Source organism: Bidens hawaiensis, unplaced genomic scaffold, assembly GCF_021521415.1.
Source record: "Bidens hawaiensis isolate Kalapana, Puna unplaced genomic scaffold, B.hawaiensis_p1.1 tig00042753_1, whole genome shotgun sequence".
NCBI lineage: Eukaryota > Viridiplantae > Streptophyta > Magnoliopsida > Asterales > Asteraceae > Bidens > Bidens hawaiensis.
In genome coordinates this window covers 60817-75979 of record NW_027497568.1, presented here as the reverse complement: position 1 = coordinate 75979, position 15163 = coordinate 60817, and the positions used below count along the sequence as shown (strand labels likewise).

Below are 15163 nucleotides of genomic sequence, written 5' to 3'. Positions count from 1 at the left end.
TTATTGGCTAAAGGTGTGACCCGTTTACTTTTCATAAAATTCCGTGCCCATAAAGTAGCGGCTAAGGCTTAGCCGCCTTAACGGGCTTCGGTGACGTGTCAGTCGTTTATTGGTCAAAAAGCCAATAATTGGAAAGATGTAGGCTAAAATAGACATGTCTATTTTGGTAAAAAGCTGATTTTTTCTATTTTGGTAATTAGCCCTAATAATATTCGCCCGCATATAAATTCAGAGGCATTCCATTGTACGTCAACGTCATCCATCATCTTCATCCTCGTCTGCTTGCAGTTAGTTACCAACCACTGTTACTTACACCCTACAACAATTATTATTTATTATTGAGATCTATACTTGCTTACCTTCATGGCTTCACCACTCATCAACACCACCATTAACAAACTCGCCAATGCTCAAATCAACCACCTCTCTACTTCATCTTCTCCAAATCTCCACAAAAACCTCTCAATCTTCTCTCCAGATCATGTACGTCCACGTGTTTCCGTTCACTAATGCATGTTTACACACTGATTATGTTATTGTTTTACAGGTAGAGCTTGCGAAGATGCTGGTGGAGATGGAACAAGGACACTTGTTCCAGGATTGGCCGGATCCTGGCGTTGATGATCATCACAAAGTATCGTTTTTCGATCAGGTACGGCTCGGTTTGTTTCGATACGGTTTATTATTCATATTGCATTGTCATTTGTGTAATTGTGTTCTATCTTCAATTGTGAAATCATTGATTGATTTAGTGATAACCAGATCCCCAATTATGTTGCCGAATAATGTCAATGCATATCAGATTAGATAGAGTTTATAGTAGGTTATACCTATTTGAATCCGAATTTCGAATCGAATATAAAAAGCACAAGTTTGTATTTGATTTGAAATTCGATTACTAAATCGAATTTGAACTGAATCGAATCTGAATTTTTGAAAACAGAATTCGAACCTTCAATTTGAATTAGAATGGTAACCAATTTTGAATTTTTCGAGTCCGGTTTGAATGTGTAGTGTCTATAAATTGTAAGGTAACCTATTTGGTAATTGGTAATGCATGTCAGCCTCTTCATAATCTTACATGGTATCAAAGCCAGCTCGAGGTACATATAAACTCTAGCTGGCCTGCCCTCTGTACCGTTTCTTACACATTTTAGTTTCAGTTCTTTTTTTTTCCAAGTTCAGTTCTCGTTTTTGTTCTAGATCCGTTCTCAAGTCCAAGTTCTAGAATCCCACGCCTACGGTTCTCACATTTTCTTTTTTCGTTCGATTTTTGCACTTAATCATCATCCTAAATCAAAATTAAATCCAGATTTTGAATCCTTCTACAAGAAAGAAATATGTAGTTTGTAAATTATGAGTTACACATGTTTTTCTTAAACTTTGGATCATACCGTGTTCTTTTAGGTCGCTGTTCTTAATTCAAGCTACCCTGGTGGTTTGAAATCATATATCAAAACTGCAAGAGAACTGTTAGCAGATTCAAAGGCAGGAAAGAATCCATTTGATGGGTTCAAACCATCTGTAAGTAACACATATCTTTAAACACTCATATATTGCAAATTACTATTTTTTTTATTAGTTTTAGATATGAAATGCATTTCTGCAGGTTCCATCCGGTGAAGTTCTGACATTTGGTGATGATAACTTTATAAAATATGAGGAAACCGGTGTCACGCAAGTGCAAAATGCTGCATTTGTTCTTGTGGCAGGTGGGCTCGGTGAACGTCTTGGATACAATGGAATAAAGGTTCTATTTTTGTTATTTGAATTTTGATCTTTTAGTACATGTTTTTATTAAAATTCGATCCATTTATAGGTGGCGCTTCCAATGGAGACAACTACAGGAGCCTGTTTCTTACAACACTACATAGAGTCCGTCTTATCTTTATCTGAAGCTAGTTATAAACAGGCTCAAGGTTGCTAATTGTTTGCATATTATAATGGACCGATATAAAGTCAAAATAAGCATATAAAAAGTCAATCACATGATTGTTGTTGAATTGTAGGTGAATGCAAACGAGACGTACCCTTTGTGATAATGACTTCAGACGATACTCATGCACGCACGCTACAACTTTTGGAATCAAACTCTTATTTTGGGATGAAATCCACACAAGTGAAACTTCTTAAACAGGAAAAAGTTGCTTGTTTAGCTGACAATGATGCTCGGCTTGCTTTAGATCCAAAAAATAAATATAGAATACAGGTTAATATTCTAAAGTATATATCAATCAATCAATCAATCATACCCAGTAAAATCCCACCGACAGCAGAGCTATAGGTAGGGTCTGGGGAGGGTGGGATGTAGTCACACCGTACCTCTATCCAAAGGAATAAAGAGGTGGCTTCCAGAGAGACCCTCGGCTCTAAGAACATGTGTATGAAGCAAAAAAAAGGAAATCAAAGTTTAACAGGTATATAAAAAACTACTACTAATTATAATAATATTAATAATAAGGTCACAGTTTAACCGCAATATAAAAGTTAATAATAATAATAATAATAATAAAATATGTAAGGGAAATACCATTATGGTATGTGACCTAAATAAGTTAAGTCTAAGCCCTAAGGTATTCAATTCTCTCTAAAAATCCTTAACTTTAATTCTACTTCTCCACGAATTCCTATCCTCAACCATGTCCTCGGAGAGGTTTAGGTCTATCAAATCATGCCTAATCCTCTCATCCCAAGTCAATTTCGGTCGTCCTCTACCCCTCCTCCCCTCTATAGTAATGTTTTCTACGGATCTAACAGGATTCGTTGTCTGTCTTCTCTTTACATGTCCAAACCATCTCAATCTCCACTCTCTTTTCTTGTCTGCTAAAGTATATAATTAGGTATTATTATTTCTTCAAGAGTTATTAACCGTTTTTGTTTATCTTATTAGACAAAACCGCATGGTCATGGTGATGTTCATTCACTTCTCTATTCAAGCGGGCTTCTTAAAGAATGGTGCGTTTTATTATTTATTCGGTTTTTGTCTTTATAAAAAATGTTACTTTTTTAGTTATCTGATAATTTTTTTTATCATGTATAACTATCTTTTATAGGAAAAAAGCTGGTTTGAGATGGGTGTTGTTTTTCCAAGATACCAATGGACTTCTATTCAAGGTCTCCATCAGAATAAATTGCGTAAAGTCTTAAACACTTTATTATCATAATTCATAAGATAATTTTTAAATAAATTAATTATTTTTTCCAGGCAATTCCTGCAGCTTTAGGAGTTAGCGCCACTAAAAATTACCATGTTAATTCTCTTTCGGTTCCTCGCAAGGCTAAAGAGGCTATTGGAGGCATCACAAAACTCACTCGTGCAGATGGTACATGTGTTATCTTATTAATTATTATATATTAAAATTATGCTATTTTAATATTAATATATTAACTTCAGGAAGAGAAATGGTGATTAATGTGGAGTATAATCAACTGGATCCATTGCTTAGAGCAACAGGTCATCCTGATGGTGATGCTAATTGTGAAACCGGTTATTCTCCATATCCTGGAAACATAAACCAAGTATATATTTCACCTTTTGTGACATTCTTAATCACGTGTATTATTTCGTTATTTTGTTTTCACAGTCTTGGTTTCATTAATATGTTTGTTTGCAGTTAATTCTTGAGCTTGGTTCTTACATTGATGAGCTCTCAAAAACTGGTGGCGCTATACAGGAGTTTGTTAACCCCAAGTAACTACCGTTTTGATATTTTGAAAATCTTTTTGTAAAAAGATCATTTTTTAAGAGCTGTAAAATTAATCTAATAACTTTTAGATACAAGGATTCAACAAAAACTGTATTCAAGTCATCTACTAGGTTAGAATGTATGATGCAAGATTATCCTAAAACATTGTCCCCGTCTGCACGCGTTGGATTTACAGTAAGTAAAACTGATTATTGCTTTTAACTATTTATAATGGGCGCTAACATTATTCATTGTTTATTCCTCATTGCATGAATTTACAAAATTGTCATTCAAACGAATTAATCAAACACGAATAATCAAACGAATGGGATTTTCTTGTTCATGTCCGTTGGTTATGAAAACTTGCATGTTCGTGTCCGTTTATGTCCGTTTGTTAATAGTATAAACAAACAGACTTAAATGAACGAACATAGTTGAACATAGATGAAAGAACATAACCGAGCGTACACCAATTAAAACTAAATGGAAATATCAACATCATCATCATCATCATCGTCATCATCGTACTCAGTATATCCCGCCAATAGCAAAGCTATGGTAGGGTCTGAGGAGGGTAAGATGTAGACAGCCTTACCTCTACCCTATAGGGATAGAGAGGCTGCTTCCGGTGAGACCCCTGGCTCGATAGTAGTTTTGCATCAAGCCTTATACATAAGGCACATAATACTCAATCATCGGGACACCGGCTGATCGGTGCATGTACCCTTGTCTTTCGGCTATCAACGCCACCACATGATGCCTGATTAACCTTCCGCCACTTTTAACGTTATTTTCATGAGATTAGTAAAATAACGTCAAAATTAGTGCAATTTCACTTTTGCCCACCCGTGGGTTCACACATATATACATTATATGCGCGCACCGCAAGCAGGGCGTGAAATATCAATATGTTGAGCTTAAATTTTTTAATAAAACTAGACTAAACTGTAAGAGGTGATATTTTAATTTCATAAATGTTTTAAATGAATATACAAACGAACATAAATGAACGAGCTTAAACTAACAAACATAAATGAACCTTATTGAATGAACAAGACTTGTCCTCATGTTCGTTCGTTTTACCGAATAAACATTTTTCATGCTCATTCATTTATTAAATAAATGACTATAAACGAAATTCCCGCTAAACGCTTCACTGAACGTCTGGTTCTTTTAGGTTACAGATCCATGGCTTGCATATGCACCCGTGAAGAACAATCCAGAAGATGCTGCAAAGGTAGTTTGTTTCCTAATCACTAAATGAAAAATTATGATTATTATTAATTATTTTAATTGGCTATTTGAATATATGAATTATAGGTACCGAAGGGAAACCCGTATCACAGTGCCACTTCTGGAGAAACAGCAGTTTATCGATCTAATTGCATGATTCTAAGAAAGGTCAACAGTCAACCTTAATTCTTCATAAAAATATTAAACTCGTATTGACCCGTTACCAACGAGCCCTTTTGGTTATGTTTGTTTTCAGGCAGGTGTTAAGATAGATGATCCGGTTAAAGAGGTATTTAATGGTCAAGAAGTTGAGGTGTGGGCCCGTGTCGTGTGGAAACCGAAATGGGCCGTTACGTTTGCGGATGTTAAGCGCAAAGTGAGTGGAAACAACTTTGTTTCTCAGAAGTCAACATTGGTCATCAAGGGTAGTAATGTAATTATTCAAGATCTGTCATTGGATGGAGCCCTTATTATCAATTCAGTTGATGATGCAGAGGTGCGTTAAATATTTTGTCTTGTGGTAATCTTATGTTTTACGTATAGCACGTTAAATAGCTATAAATATAATCAAAACATAGCTAAAAAAGATGAGTGAGTCAAGCGGGTCAAAAGTCATCCTGTTTTGATTTGTTTACAAACCTAAACAGGATGACAATGCTATACGTAACAGATGAACAGACCTAAACACTTAAACGAACGGATGTTCATGTTTGTGTTTATGTCCGTTCGCTAATATTATCGCACTTAAATAGACACAAATGGAAATGAATAAACATAAATAAAGATAGACCAGCACAACATGACTTGCCAAACATGAATGAATAAATATCTAAACAAGGGCTTTAAAAATATGAAAATCCCATTGATTTCAAATTAAAATTAGTGATAAATAAATTATAATGAAAATTTGTTTCTTGCTAGCATAAAGGAATGAAGTATAATAAATTAATATTACAATCATAAAGGAATGGAGTATAAACAAACATAAATGAACATACATAAACAAGCATATACGAACATAAACAAACTTAAATGAACAAACATGACTACCTACAATCCCACCAAACAGTTCCCGAACGGCTCATTGAACATTGAGTTCACTTACATGCCTAAATTCTTCTTCATATTTATTTGCATACGATCTCCTAAATCATTTTTTATTCAATATATTTACTTATTCAAAGATTATTAACGAAACAATAATATTGCTGGAACCATAATAAATCACTACACTATAAAAGAAAAGATGGAGACTTTTAGGTGTGTTACGGGTCAAGTAAAGCCCAACCCGTTTTAACCCCGAACCTGGTTTGACCCGTTACCATACGTTCTCATTTTTTTCAGGTGAAAGTGGGCGGATTGGTGCAAAATAAAGGGTGGGCAGTTGAAAGCATTGATAAAGATAACACTGCATTGCCTGAGGAAGTACGAATTAGGGGTTTCAAAATAAACAAGATGGAGCAGTTAGAAAAACCTTAAATCCAATTGAGATCAAACATTCTATTTGTTTACATTATATCCCGAAATATTTTTAAAAAACTGGAAATCACAAATATGTTATTGTGGTCTTCTCATTTTGACGTTGAGAGGAGTTTCCTTGTAAGTGTGTATTTTACCAGCAGCCTTTCGAGGCGGTCTTCCAAAAGAAATTCTTTGTGATTCTTGACGTTGTTTGGGTTTCAGCCCGCATTTGCCATGTTTTTGTTGTGTAATTGTTTTTGAAGTTGGACTGTAATCTTCGTGCGTGTTAAGATCCTTAATCTCAAAAAAATTCTCATTAAATTCGTCTTCTGGAGATGTAAACCTAGCCGCCTGCCTTCTCACACAACGCCTGGTTTTGAAAAATCAAACATATCAGAATAATTAAAGTATTTATTGAGCCAATAATATGTTGAGAACCACGAGAAGCGTACAGTTATGTTGTTTTGAGTTTGATATATAAGACAATTATGTATTTGTATGTATTGGTCTAAACGCACTGTTATGCAGTTCTCTAACATATTAGTAATTTTGAATGAAATGAGCCATTAAACGCATATATATTGTCCAGATATTAATATTATGCTAACCTTTTATTGTCAACTATTTCTTCTTCAGAAGCTTGAACCGTAGTCATTGCTATTGGTGGGATATACTGAGTACGATGATGATGATGAAGCTTGAACCGTAGTCATGTGGCCAATTGCTGCAAACATCAGGAACCAACTAGTTAATAAGCAAGTTAAAAACTTGATTAACAATTTTAACAAGTTTTTGATTTTGTAGTATTTACTTTGACTTCTTACTGGACGTATACGTCTGTTGGTATTCTGTCGGTTGATAGGAGTGTTTTCACCATCCTTCATCTGCCAAAGTGGAAATAAAATATTAGTCGTTTTTAATGGGTAAAGAAACAAAAAGAAAAACAAGCAAAGCCACCATAGATTTGCATTTTTTGTCATTCGTCTCACGCTTCGCCTGAAAATCATTAGATGTGTGCACGAATAAATATATGGATCTTTTTCGGGTTTATCAAAACAAACAGACACGATTGACGCCTCTACTTAAATGCATACCTGAAGGTCGAAACACATTGCTTTAAACAAAGCATCTTCGCAGCCAAGCTGATGCTCCAATTCTGTTAGCTGTTATGAGAAAATAAGCATATTAGATAAACACCACAATAATTTATGCAACATTAGAACTTGTACATTTAAAACAATGTACCTTTTTCTTGCCAATAGTAAGCTCCTGTCAATAAATGATGAAACATTAATGTCAAGTTTTACTTGGTGTTGAAGAAAATAAGATTGATATTACTTGTTATGAAAACAAAGTACTAACCGCCATCATATGACGTTTGATTGAGCAAGCTTCCAGTTTTGCGACTGTGTTTTCTGAACAAATATTCACATCTTTTGTAACTCAACTCCGTTCATCTCTATGATCTTGCTGTTATTCAGAATTATAATAACAATAATAAGAAAAAAAATATTTACAATATTAAACCCCATTTAACCTGTTTACAGGCCATGTTCGGGTTAATGGTTTTAAGTGTGTTCAGGATGCCTTTGCCAAGAATAAGCAAATGGGCCTGTTGAAAATTGAAAGAATAAAGAATTGTAGTTGAAGAGTAAACTGGTTGTATATTTTTTTGAGATATATTGCATAGAAGACAAACAATACAATAAATAGGAAAAAGTTGTTGAGCTAAACAAGGTAATACAATTAGTGTTTTATGGCGGGAGATTCTTAACGGCTCAATGATCAATTGTGGGCTGGCATGATCTCTTAAGTAGGAAATGATGAAATATTGTCAATCCTCTTATTTTCTTAATGAAATATTTTTATTTTCTAACACTCCCCCTCAAGTTGAGTAGTGGGATCTCCGATATTCAACTTGGCAAGACAATTGCTGAAGATTTTCCCATTGACAGCCTTTGTTAATATATCTGCTAACTGGTATTCTGATCGAACGAAAGGTAGCTCTATAATTTTTGTTTCAAGTTTTTCTTTGATGAAATTTCTATCAACTTCCACATGCTTTGTACGATCATGTTGAACAGGATTTTCTGATATTTGTATTGCAGCCTTGTTATCACACATGATCCTACTGGCTTCAGTTTGAGGAAACCCGATCTCTGTCAAAAGTTTTCGTATCCATAGTACTTCCGCCAGGCCTCGTTCGATACCTCGAAACTCAGCTTCGGCGTTGGATAATGCTACCACCTTCTGTTTTTTGCTTCTCCATGTAACTAAGTTTCCTCCAACTAAGGTAAAGTTTCCTGATGTTGATCTTCGATCATCTTCATCTCCAGCCCAATCTGCATCAGTATACATTTGGATCTTTAGATGTTTGTTTGGTTGAAATAGGACTCCATAACCTGTTGTTCCCTTGAGGTATCTAATAATCCTCCATATTGCTTCCATGTGAGTTACTTGTGGTCGATGCATGAACTTACTGACCACCCCAACCGCATATGCAATATCTGGACGGGTATGCGAGAGGTATATCAGTTTTCCTACCAGGCGCTGGTATTCCCCTTTCTCTGTCAATTTTGTTTCTTCTTCCATATGGAGTTTGTGGTTTACTACCATTGGGGTGTCGGCAGGTTTGCAATCAATCATTCCTGTCTCTGCAAGAAGATCAAGAATATATTTCTTTTGACATATAAAGATACCCTTTTTAGACCTTAGTACTTCAATTCCAAGGAAGTACTTCAGTCTTCCCAAGTCCTTCATCTCGAACTCTTTAAACAAATTTATCTTTAATTTCTTCATTTCTTCCTCGTCGTTTCCTGTAATGATCATGTCATCAACATATATAATTAAACAAGTTACAAATTTACCTCTTTGTTTAAGAAACAACGTATGATCAGAGTTGCTTTGTCGAAACCCATATCTCTTCATTGCAAGAGTGAATCGGCCGAACCAAGCTCGAGGAGATTGTTTAAGTCCGTATAGAGATTTTTTCAGCCGACATACTTCCTTTGTCTTGAAATTTCCCGTGTATCCGGGAGGAGCATTCATATAAACTTCCTCCTTTAATTCTCCATATAGGAAGGCATTCTTAACATCAAATTGTTGAAGAGGCCATCCTTCATTTGCGGCGATAGAAAAAAGAACACGGATAGTGTTAATCTTAGCTACGGGGGAGAATGTCTCGGAGTAATCAATCCCATATGTTTGGCTATAGCCCTTAGCTACTAATCGTGCTTTATATCTTTCAATGCTTCCATCTAGTTTACGTTTAATTGTGAAGACCCATCTACATCCCACTGGTTTCTTTCCTTTTGGAAGGTCACATTTCTCCCATGTGTCACTCTTTGCTAGTGCTTCCATCTCCTTATCCATAGCGTCCTTCCAATTCTTTGAATATAGGGCTTCTTCTACAGATATTGGAATTTGTTCAGCGTATAAAGAGGTAGTAAAGGCTCTAGCTTCTTTGGATAGGTTTCCCTCGGCTATATTTGCTATGGGATACCTAGAGGATCTACTATTTTTTTCTGAGGAGTATCGTTTAGCTGGGATTCCTCGGTTAACCCTTGGTGGGAGAACATATCTCTCGGCAGTTTCTTCTTGCATTGTTTCGTGTTCTTGTTCCTCCTGCATACTTTGTTCTATTTCTATCTCACAATTATCAGATATATCAATGTTATCAGTATTAGCATTATCAATATTATGAGTTACTACCTTTTGTACATCTTCATGTGTTTGAGAATTACTTACCTCCGTTGTTAGGTTGGGAAGATTTTGGTTTCGAACGCCGATTGTTGGTTCATCAGAATGTTGTGAAGTAAGTAACTCTTCTTGGGTACTATGATCTACTTCAGGTGATGGTTGGGTACTATGATTGACTTCTTCTGACGATGAAGCCCATTTTGGAACCCATTTTATCCAACTCAAGGTGTCATTATCTTCTTTCGTCCCCTGACCATTGTGTTGGGATATATAGAAAAATTCGGTTTCAAGGAAGTCACAGTTCGTGGTAGTATACATATGACGTCTTTTTGGGCTATAACATCGATATCCTTTTTGGTTGACACCATAGCCCACAAAAACACATTTTTCCGCACAAGGGTCAAGCTTGGTTCGATTTGTTTTGGGTATGTGGACAAAGACAGAGCATCCAAATACTCGTGGTTGTAACGTAAGTTCTGGTGGGAGTTTGGTAAATTCAGAAAGTGTTTGAAGAGGGGTTTTTAAGTCAAGGGCTTTGGTTGGCAGCCGATTGAGAAGATAAGTGGCAGTGGCGAGAGCGTCAGGCCAAAACGACTTCGGGGTTTGAGATTCAATTAGAAGAGCCTGTGTTATTTCTAATAGAATGCGGTTTTTTCTTTCAACGGTCCCATTTTGTTTGGGGGTGTGAGAACATGACGTTTGGTGAATTATTCCTTTTGCTTGACAAAATTGTGTCATTGAGGTGTTAACAAATTCACCCTCATTATCGGACCGCAGCACTTGGATATTGGTTTTAAATTGTGTTTGAATCATTGTATAAAAATTAGTAAATTTTTCAAAAACCTCATTTTTATGTTTTAGAAAATAGATCCATGTCATACGAGTACAATCATCAACGAAAAGAACAAAAAACCAAAAATTTTGTCCCCCAATAACTTCGGCAGGTCCCCATACGTCCGAATGGGTTAGGGAAAAAGGAAAGTTAACTTTTGTGTTATTCGGTATAAAAGTATGCCTATGACTTTTAGCCAAAACACAAGTTTCACAATTTAATGTTGCATTTAAAGGAAATAATTTTGGAAATAAAATACGTAAATAACCTATGGATGGGTGTCCCAATCGTCTATGCCATAACCAAGCTTCTCGATCTGTAGTCCCATGGGCAAGCATCACAGTACCATGTTGAGTCACTTCGTCTACATAATATAATCATTGACGTTCAGTGCCACGCCCAATAATCATTCATGTCCTAATGTCTTGTAAAATACAAAATGTCGGATGCATTAGTACTGAACAATTTAATTCTTTTGTTACATGACTAATAGATAATAGCTTATGTGACAAAGACGGGACAGAAAGGCAATTTGAAAGTTTTAAAGTTGGAGAAATTTCAATATTCCCCCCTCCTTTTACGGGAACTACCCCCCATTTGCGGTTTTAATATGGTTAATTTTGGGTAGATTTTGAAATTATGTCGGATAGTTCAAAAGTCATCGTGTCAGTAGCACCATAATCAAATATCCATTGTTTTTCTAAATTTTCACTCGTTTCAACCATATTTGCTTGTCCAACAAATTCTAAGACCCCCTCTTTCCTTATAGACCCCTGATTATTTTTATTTCCCTCAATACTTTTATTTGATTCTTTTCCGTAAAAAACATGATCTTCAGGGGCTTGGGCTTTATTTATGGGAACTGAGCCATGTTGGGTTTTTTTATACACACTTTGCCCAGTATCATATTTAATAAATTCCCCATGAGGTTTATTTAAACTTTTTAATATTATAGGCTGTAGAAAATTAGAGTTTAAAAAGTAAGGGTTTGTGGTAAAGTCCTCAAACCCGTTACCTCCTTTTGCCACAACACCATCTCTGCAACTCCATCTTTGGCCAATGCAACCCCCCTAAATCTGCCGCCACTCCGCCCTTCGATATTATGGTGGTTGGCGCCACTGCTGTTGGTGGTTTTCGGACTGCTGTCTACAACCTCTGCACTCATATCCTTGGCTTTTGAACGATGTATTTGATTGACGGTGAGATTCTCTACACGCAACCGAATTTGATTGATGAATGCCTAATGAGATGGATCCGGTAATACAGATTTGAGGTTTTGGAGATCAGATAACATCCGTTTCAGTTCCGCCTCCATTGCTAGATACCCAAATCCTTCGGATTCAATAGATCCGTTGGCAGGCAAGCCTACCGCCACACTGTTTAAAGAGGTCAAGTTGTCTGTGGTAGCTCCGATGATAACCTGATGTGCTACCTCTTTCCGTACGGCTGCACAAACGCCCTCAGCCGAGAGTAGCGGATCCGATTTGGCGGAGTTTTGGCTATTTTGTTTGAGGTTGTTTGTCAAGTTATCGGATATATTCTGTTTTTTGGTATGATTTTGATTGTTAAGGCTGGGTTTTTGGAGATTTATGACCTGTAAAACAAGATCATCATTGCTTGTTTTTTCGGCTATGGTTTTATATCTGTTTTTTTTCTGAAAGGTTTGAAAGAAAAGGGTGAATGACGAGAGCAGTATTGAGCAGGTTCAATCCAAGAAACACTGCTCTGATACCATGTTGAGAATTGAAAGAATAAAGAATTGTAGTTGAAAAGTAAACTGGTTGTATATTTTTTTGAGATATATTGTATAGAAGACAAACAATACAATAAATAGGAAAAAGTTGTTGAGCTAACAAGGTAATACAATTAGTGTTTTATGGCGGGAGATTCTTAATGGCTCAATGATCAATTGTGGGCTGGCATTATCTCTTAATTAGGAAATGATGAAATATTGTCAATCCTCTTATTTTTCTTAATGAAATATTTTTATTTTCTAACAGGGCCGCGTTCAGGTTCATCTAGGCCTGAACCAAATGTTGAGTGAACTATTCGGTGGGAAGTTTGTTATAAGTTTTTGTTCATTCGATATAAAAAAGCATGAACACATGGTTTGTTCGTGTATATACATTCATTTACATTTGTTTGTTTATCAGATTTACTTATCAATTTAAATTTTAATATTTTATAACGCTTTGTAACTTTTAAAATGTCGTATGCAATGATAATGGTATTTTAAACTTTAATTTGAATATTCACGTTAAATTTTTAATGAACGAACATGACCAAACATAAACGAATACGAGCACATACATATAAATACTCTTAAAACTTAAAACAACGAACTCGAACAGGAAAGTCTGTTTGTTTTAAGTGTTCATATTCGTTCGTTTGTTCGGTAAAATTAACAAACAGACTTGCATTGCTCGTGTTTGTGCGATTCGTTTACAAATCTAGATACATCAATTTCACCCCGATAACCTGACACGATTATCACCACTAGATTTCCATTATTTACACGAAAAACATATTGATTAAGATATTGCTACGATTATAAAACCATAAAAAAATATAGTCATACTTTTGTTCAGCAATAAGCTTCATCATCTCTGCATGTTCCTGCGCAATTTAATAAAAAAAAATATAAAACAATGTTTGAATTTTCTTGAATAGTTTATTATTTATTATATCATCCAAATGTAACTAAAAAGATATTAAATTTACCTTCAAAAGATGATCTTTAGATGAAGATGATGAAGGCGTTAGTGGAAGAATTTGATGAAAATTAAGCGGTGGTGGGGGTGTCTGGTAATTTGTGATATCGGAAAGCTGCTTCATTCTTATTGATCTTATGGCCATAATTTGATTTCTTGGGTCAAACGAAAGAAACCCAGATTATAAAATGTTTGGGTTTATTATTATTAGGGTTTGTGAATGATTTCAAATCTTGAAGAATCGAAAGAAAGAAAGGAAGGTGGAAAGTGAGAAGAAGGGTTGTGGGAGTTGTTTATAAAGGTTTGGATCATCAACGGTTGTCCGAACCTACTTGGTTCCACTTCCGAGCCTCGTGGCTGGGATCGCGGGGCATATATAGCCGTTGGAGGTTTTGGTTTTAAAAAAAATAGTCGTCGGCTATTTTAATCTTCTTTTTTTTACAAATCCATTATAAATAACTACCCCATTTTATAACAATAACACACTATTCTCACTACATTTCTCTCTAATAATTTAAGAATCTCTCAAGTTACAAACCATATCTGGCTCGGATTAAAGTAATATCAACATCAACGACACTCAATTTCCCGAGGGATTGAACTACATGGACGACGAAACGTTTCAAGCGTTCATGAATATGTCACAACCCGATTATTCGGTCCCGGAAACACAACCGGAGCCGGCACCGGAGAAGCCGGCAAAACGATCCCACAAAAAGAAGGGGAAGAAAACCGGCGAAGCGGATGGTCCTTCGGCACCGGAGAAGCAAAAGTCTACTCCGTGGTCTAAAGAAGAGAATCTTGCGTTGGCGAAAGCTTGGATTGAAATATCCCAAGATCGGAACGCGGGTAAATTATTTCGTGAATTTTATTGTTTAATATATCTTTTAAGTTTTGTGTGTACTTATTACATTTTTTGTTATCCATTTTGTAGCCGACTTTCAAAGAGCTCGAGTTTTTTGGGGCAAGGTTCGGGAATGTTTTTATGATCAAGTGGGGAGTATGGCTCGTACCGATAATATGATATCGGATCGGTGGACCGATACTCGTAAATATGTAGGATTGTTTACCAACATACATAACCGCAATGCTAACCGAATGCGGCCGAGCGGGTCCGATGATCTCGCGCTTTACCAATTCACATCTGATGAATGGAAACAAGAGGTGCTGAGGAGGTACGGGGTGGTGAAGACGTTTGACGAGGGCTACTTGTGGGAGGTGTTAAGAAAGTGCTCGAAATGGATTGAACTATGTGCGGAGGACGTGGGCGATGGGGCAAAACGTACAAAAACTAGTGCGTTCGGCACATACGTCTCTTCGAGCGGGTCGGAGAATCAAATTGACTTCGACCTAAACTTGTCCGAAGGTCATTTGAAAAACCAAGGTTGTAGCCGCCCTCCGGGTAGGGATCATGGGAAAAAAACGGTTGTTGATGACGACTATAAAAAAGAAATTAAGGAATTGTCAAGTGGAATCTTCTCGATTGGTGAAACTCGGCATAAAAGAAACCGTTTCAAGAGTTTGGCTTTTATGGCCAAAGA

General features: G+C 36.1%; 1 protein-coding gene across 1 annotated transcript; it reads left to right on the top strand.

Moving 5' to 3' along the window:
• Positions 1–266: 266 nt before the first annotated feature.
• LOC143593772 (UDP-sugar pyrophosphorylase-like) lies at positions 267–6663 on the top strand. The gene is made up of 16 exons (XM_077073287.1): positions 267–483; positions 548–652; positions 1408–1524; positions 1610–1750; positions 1820–1919; positions 2010–2209; positions 2891–2955; positions 3054–3114; positions 3206–3323; positions 3395–3519; positions 3615–3691; positions 3776–3881; positions 4864–4923; positions 5007–5087; positions 5176–5415; positions 6264–6663. The coding sequence occupies exons 1-16, from the start codon at positions 364–366 to the stop codon at positions 6396–6398; spliced, it is 1851 nt and encodes a 616-aa protein (XP_076929402.1). The 5' UTR covers positions 267–363; the 3' UTR covers positions 6399–6663.
• Positions 6664–15163: the final 8500 nt, after the last annotated feature.

Coding starts and splice junctions, on each gene's coding strand:
- LOC143593772 (XM_077073287.1), top strand. CDS start 364: ATGGCTTCACCACTCATCAACACCACCATTAACAAACTCGCCAATGCT. Junction 484..547: donor CAATCTTCTCTCCAGATCAT/GTACGTCCACGT, acceptor ATTGTTTTACAG/GTAGAGCTTGCGAAGATGCT. Junction 4,924..5,006: donor ATCCAGAAGATGCTGCAAAG/GTAGTTTGTTTC, acceptor TATGAATTATAG/GTACCGAAGGGAAACCCGTA.